The 6758-nt window shown below is 51.1% G+C and overlaps 1 protein-coding gene across 2 annotated transcripts in view; it reads left to right on the forward strand.

The window, feature by feature from the left end:
* The window catches only part of Sp1 (transcription factor Sp8), a 77863-nt gene extending 75293 nt beyond the window's left edge, over positions 1–2570 (forward strand). For both annotated transcript variants that reach the window (XM_076622692.1, XM_033329959.2), the window contains one exon: positions 726–2570. In XM_076622692.1, the coding sequence (XP_076478807.1) occupies positions 726–2480 (1755 nt within the window). In that variant the 3' untranslated portion in view covers positions 2481–2570. The remainder of the gene's footprint in view (positions 1–725) is intronic.
* Positions 2571–6758: the final 4188 nt, after the last annotated feature.

Below are 6758 nucleotides of genomic sequence, written 5' to 3' on the forward strand. Positions count from 1 at the left end.
CCTCCAGCCTTTCGGTAGCCACCGAGGCTCGCTCGTCTTTCCTTCGCTACTCGAAAACGACGTCTCGATAATTTGTGCACGATCGACTTTCGCCGTCGGAGCGGCGTTGAAGTTGGAAAAACGCGAGGTACAAAAGTCGTTAGGGTATAGGGCGCGTCAAGATTTCGTTGTTGTCGATCGTGGAGCAAGGGAAACGGAGGTAGACGATGGAGTGGAGTGGAGTCGGGCTTGACGATAGTTTCGGGTAATCTTGGATCTCTCTCCTAGGATAGGACCGGCAATTTAGTGTCATTATATATCCTCGGGGGAAGCCTCGGTTCCGGCGGCCGGTGGCGAGCGAGCGCGGTTTCTTTTTTGGGTCGATTTAGCTGCGATTATGGCCGCATCGAGCGTCCGGTGGATTTCGATATTACGAGCTGCGTTACCTTGAGAAAGCGTCTCAATCGAGCGGGCGATTTCGCCCGGGATCGATATACACGCGGGCGCCTAATTCGCGAAGCCCGCCGAAACTCGTTATTATCGGCTTGCGTAATCGTATCGGAAGAGTGGATCGTAATTCCGAGGTAACACCTGCTCGGGAACGCGTTTCGCCGTAATAAAATCGTGGCCAGCGTGCCGTGCTGTACTCGATCGATCGATCGATCGATCGAACGAACGAACGATCTACCGAAGAAGAATTGGACGGAATCGAGTCGTGATCCGTTGGTTGTTTTTTCTTGTTTCAGGATCATCCAGGTTTACGAGGTACACCGTTGGCGATGCTCGCGGCTCAGTGCAACAAATTGAGCAGCAAGAGTCCACCGCCTTTGGCCGATGCGGCGGTGGGCAAAGGTTTCCACCCGTGGAAGAAGAGTCCGCAGAGCAGTGGCAGCTCGCCGCAGCACTCCGCTGGAAGCGGTGGCGGTGGAGGCGGAGGAGGTGGGGGAGGGGGAGGGGGCGGGGGTGGAGGAGGAGGTGGATGCACAACGACCGGAGTCAGTCAAAGACCGGCGGCGACGAGCAGCGCCGGCAGCACGACCGGCGGCTACGCGAGAGCGCCGGTGACTTCCTGCGCGTCGACCGCGCCTCAATACGGCAGCGACCTGTACTTTCCTGGAACAGCGAGCGCCCAACCGGCCGGCGATCCGCATCATCATCAAAGCAGCCTGCTCGGTAAGGTCGAGGGAGCGACCTTGGGCTCGGTGTACGGCCGACATCCGTACGAGTCGTGGCCGTTCAACGCGATGCCGGGCGCGACACACGGCGGTATCAAAGCGAGCGACGGTTGGTGGGACGTTCACGGGGCCGCGACAGCCGGCGGATGGCTGGACGTCGGCAGCACGGTCGGCGTCGGTGTGCATGCCGCGCAAATGGCCAACTACTCGGCCGACTACTCGACGAGCCTAGCGCTCGCGGGCAATCATTTGCTGACCACCGCGACCACCGCCGGCCACAATCTCCTTCAAGACACGTACAAATCGATGTTGCCGGGAGGCCCTCCCGGGTTCGGTCTTCACCATCACGCGGCCGCGACGGCGAGCGCGAGCGCCGGTGCCGGTAGCCCTCAGGGGAGCGGCGGCGGCGTCGGCGTTGGGGCAGGCGGCGTTAGCCAAGCCCCGTCGCCGCGCTCCCAAAGACGCTACACCGGACGTGCGACCTGCGACTGTCCGAATTGTCAAGAAGCCGAGAGACTCGGTCCGGCCGGCGTACATCTCAGGAAGAAGAACATCCATAGCTGTCACATACCCGGCTGCGGTAAGGTCTACGGGAAAACGTCGCATCTGAAGGCCCACTTACGGTGGCACACTGGTGAGCGACCGTTTGTTTGCAACTGGCTTTTCTGTGGCAAGCGGTTCACACGTTCGGATGAGTTGCAGCGGCACCTTCGAACCCACACCGGCGAAAAGAGATTCGCCTGCCCGGTCTGCAACAAGCGGTTCATGCGCAGCGACCATCTCGCGAAGCACGTCAAGACCCACAGCAGCAGCAGCAGCAGCAGCGGCAGCAAGGGCAAGGGGGGAGCGGGGAGCTCGTCAGCCGAGTCCTGCTCCGACAGCGAGGACAACGGGAGTCAGCAGAGTCCCACTTCCAGCTCGGTGCCGCCGCAGCCGCAGCCGCCGCCGCCGCCGCAGCAGCAGCAGCAGCAGCAGCCACCGCAGCAACCGGCCCAACCGGCTCAGGCCCAGCACCAGCAGCAGCAGCAGCAGCAGCAGCAGCAGGCTCTGGTGGCGGCGGCGGCGGCGGCGGCGGCGGCAGCGGCAGCGGCGGTGGCGGCGGGCCAGGACACCACCAACAACACCACATCCCAGACCACCACCACCACCAGTCTCGGCCATCAGCCGACAACGCCCATGACCCCAATACAGATGACCCCTCCACCTCTGACCCCACACCATCCCCACCACCCGCATCTCCCTCCTCTAATGCACCATCCGCATCATCACGCAACCTCCGTCCCGGCGGCGGCCCACCACCCGCACGCGGGGATGAGCATGCACTGAGCCCGGTGGGGCCCGGAGCCGGTGCCTGCAGTTCCGCTGCCGCAACGGCCCTGGGCTCCCCCCTATCCTACCCCCTCAACCTGAACCTCGTCCAGAATCACGCCGCTGCTCACCAGACCATCGCTCACCATCACGCCACCTCCACCTCTGCCTCCGCAAACACCGCTCCTACCCATCACCAACACCAGAACCATCATCACCATCACCACCATCACCACCATCACCATCAACACCAACACCAACAGCAACAGCACTCGCGTCAAAGTAATTCCTATTCCGTGCAACAGAATCCTGGCACGCCGGGGACCGCGCAGACTCCCTCACCCTCGTCCCCCGCGCCTGTACATAGTCTCTAGGTTGACGCGTCGCCACTCTACTAAGCCCTTCGTTCCATCGGCCGCCCATTCTCTATCGCCCCTGCTACCTGTATTTTCCCCTTCGGTGGATCGGGCAGCGATCCTCTCGAACGGTGCTTCGACTAAACGACGCTCGTTCCCTCCCCCCCGACCTTTCGACTTTTCGCGCTATTCGTCGAATCCGATTTCATTCGATTCTTCGTCTTTCCGCTCGAACGAGTCTCTCTGTACAGTAGCGATCGCTGCCTCGTCCACCGATTCTCTTCTACTTTCTCCCTCGTCCTTTTCTCCTCGTCCCCTTTTGTCCGCAGTTCGAGCCTTCACCCACGCACCCGAGATACTTACCGACTCTCCGTTACTTGTAAATACTTATACATAGCGCGTGAGAAAGATATTATATTAATTATGCGGTGTAATGTTAAGCGGTGTAAAAAAATTCTATATAACGCACTGTCGTCCTGTATCATACACTGATACGTTCGTAGACACACACACCCATACACACTCGCACGCACACACACCTACACACTTACACGTACATCCACATACACACGCGCAGAACAATTAAAGAAAATGCATGAAAGACGTGTTGCGCGCGTGTCGTATCGTTCTCGTGTTTGTCTTCAACCCCCCCGAGAATTTTTGGGGGGCGTGCGATCGGAAAACCGACTCAACGAACGTCGCGCGTACGATTCTCGAATCGTACAACATTCACAGATTTTGCTCCGAGCAGGTTCCAAACGTCGCGAATCCTGAAAAACCAGGCAGGTTTCATCGTATCAAAGAGGAGACCGTAAAGTACTATATTACGGTCGTTTCCCCCTTAGATTGCGTTTGGAACTTGAATCTCGGACGTGATTCACGCGTCGATCGACGAACTCCCTTCGATCTTGATATCACTATATTATGGATTAATTATTATGAATTAATTAATTGATTAATTAATTAATTATTAATTATTATCATTAATTATTATTAATAATTATTATTGATGTATTATTATAAAAATTATAAATTCATTTTAAGAGAGATAAAGAGAAAATAAACGATGCTTTTGTGAGTAACGATGTGCCTGGATGATTCTCTCTTCGTGATCGTGTTTCTCCACTAAACGTCTATCGTCCCTTAGCTCTGCCCCAGCTCCTGCTGCTGCGACGCTTTGGTGAACCCGTAACGCCGTCCGCGGAAGACGTCCTGGTTGCGTATCGCATCCCCCTCGCTTTCCATCGACGAAGGATGCACCTTCAATCGATACGGTTCTATCGTAATCGGCGACAGAGTAAGTTCATCAATTCCAGTCGTTCTCATTGTCGGCCCTCCTAACGAGTGACATCTGACTTTGCTCGTTTTCGATCCATCGAAATACATATTCGATTCGCTGATCGCGATTTCCGAGGAAAGTGGAAGATTTTCGGGTCACCGATTACGTCGGAGTTTTCCGCGTTGGCAGAAAAGTAGCGAGAGTTAACCAGGAACTGGACAAATTTTCGAAAATCAGACTTCAAGCGAAGAAATTTCACTGTACAGTGTGGCAATCCAATTTCTCCAAGTTGAGTTTTGTAGCAAGAAAATTTTGGAACAGAAAACTCGACGAAAGTATAGGAATCTATCGTAGAATTGGGAATTGAATTGTAATATTTAAAGAAAATTAAGAGAAATATCGTTGATCGATTATTTTCGATCTTTCAAGCCGATTTTCTCAAAAGTAAAATTCCCAACGTCGTTTCGTCTATTCTAATTTTGCATCTTACTTCGAGCCCTAACTGTTAAAATCTCTCTCCACGAATGTCTAAATCGTCTAGGTAGATAATCAATATTTTTGCAAATATTCGTGATTACGTTTCGTTTATCGTTTATAATAAAAATACATTATACTTTCGAACGTATTTTCTAAAATTACAAGAACCAGAACATGACCTGTAGTAAAGACTTTATCTCTAATCAACTATGCCAATCAACAGACCGATGTTTCTCATTAATATGTGTAATAAAGTTGAGTCAATACGTTCAATAAGCAATAGAGCGACACGAACAAAATATATCTGTAACTTGAAAACTTAAAGCTCAGTTAATTCCTCAGCTCAGTACATACGATGTTTCTCAAAGTGAAAAAATCTACCGCTGTACATAGTTTCGACTAAATCGTTGATCCGAAGGTCTCGCACTCTCCTCGTTAACGCTCTGCACGCGTTCGACGAAACAAAAGATTAATAACTTAGTTGCACGCGCAATTTGCATTAAAATTATTAGCCAGCGGTTTCTCCCTTTGTCGGTCCGCGAACGAAATCGGCCGCGGCGGTTCTCTTTTTCTCCCGACGATCTCCTTACCGTGATTAACCCGAAAAGGGTTTTTATCCACTCCCCGATATATTCCTGTTGGCCTATTTCTGCCGGTCCAAAGACCGCTCGCTACGTATCCGAGCACTCGCCGTTATTACCGAGGATGACTCGGCTTGTTCGAACCCTGGCCCGAGCCCTTCCTTCGCTAATGCCTAAATAATGACGTATATACGCGACATGCAGCCTTATAAGCTTCGATAAATTTAATTACCCTCGGTTCCCGACCGCTACGTCCACGCGTAATTTACTTTTAATCGCGTGCTCGAAGAAAATCCACCGAATCGAACTACATTTTCTATAGCGGAGCGTGGTAAAAACGGATCGCGCGATTCTTCGTGGTTCGTTTGAAAGGGACAAGGTAATTAGATGATAGAGAATGATCCGTGCGGAGGAAATTGAACAATCTGACAGTGACAGACGGTAAAGCCTCGTTTACGTTAATTCAAGTAACTTTGAAACATGATTTATTTGAATACTATTTATTCGACTCGAAACATTCCAAATTCTTTCTCTCGTCCTCGTTAATCAAGTCACTTGTCTTCCACTACGTAATTTGAAAGACTTCGCTAATGTGAGTTTCTTGTTTTACTCGAATTGCAACGTGCTTGCGAGATTCGAGTAAAATTGAAGCGATATCAACCACCTTGAAAGGGACGGAGCTTGATAAATTGTTATTTTCAGTAGCGTTTCGTTGATCGATTAAGTATCGCTAACTGATGCCAACTTTAACGCACTTCAAACTCCATCGATCAAGTACGTAAATCTTACCAATAAGTACGATCGCGTGCAAGTACTTTCCGCAGTCCTACGAAATATGTACTTTCTACGTTCATCTTCGTATTCGTTCGAAATTTTACCAACGACGATCGTATCGTGATCGTACGCGTCACATACGAATCTCTCGTACGATATGTCCAAAAATATTCCTATAAACGTGGAAATACTTAAACAACCGTTGTTTGACTTTGAGCGAGGCATAACAGAGTCCGGTAGCGAACACTCGTTTTACGGTAGGTTCTTTAAATCGGATCAATATGGCAGAGATTACGAAATAAGATCGTTATGCAAAGCAGTAGCAGAGGGTTCGAAGCATAGAGACGCCGCGATCCGCGGGGGGTGCGGTTAATGTTCGAGCCTTATACAAGCCCAGGGGATGGCTTTTTCGGTAATTTAACCAACGAGGGTCGAACGTTTGTTATTCAATTTGCGACCCCCTCGGTACCAGCCACTGCTCTCCTTTTCTACCCACAGATCATCGCGCCTTTACGACCTTCGCTCTTCCAACTCGACGACCATTTCTCCTTCGTTCGGATACGATCGTCGGTATGTTTGCCATCCTCCTACGTATGCACGCATTCGCTCGTTTCCTTCGCCTGCAACCACGCAGATTATCCCTAATGTTGCGCCATTAAGACTACTAAGCCAGATGTACAGAAATCCACGCCATGAGGATTTTCAGCTACGGAGAAGGGGAATTCCGAATCGAAGCAGAAATCGAAAGGTAAACGAACGGATTTACATATTTATATTCAGATCGTGAAATTTTAGATATTCTGGCATTTTAGACGGTGCAGATGCATTT

This window comes from Bombus vancouverensis, chromosome 11 (genome assembly GCF_051014615.1).
Source record: "Bombus vancouverensis nearcticus chromosome 11, iyBomVanc1_principal, whole genome shotgun sequence".
Lineage (NCBI taxonomy): Eukaryota > Metazoa > Arthropoda > Insecta > Hymenoptera > Apidae > Bombus > Bombus vancouverensis.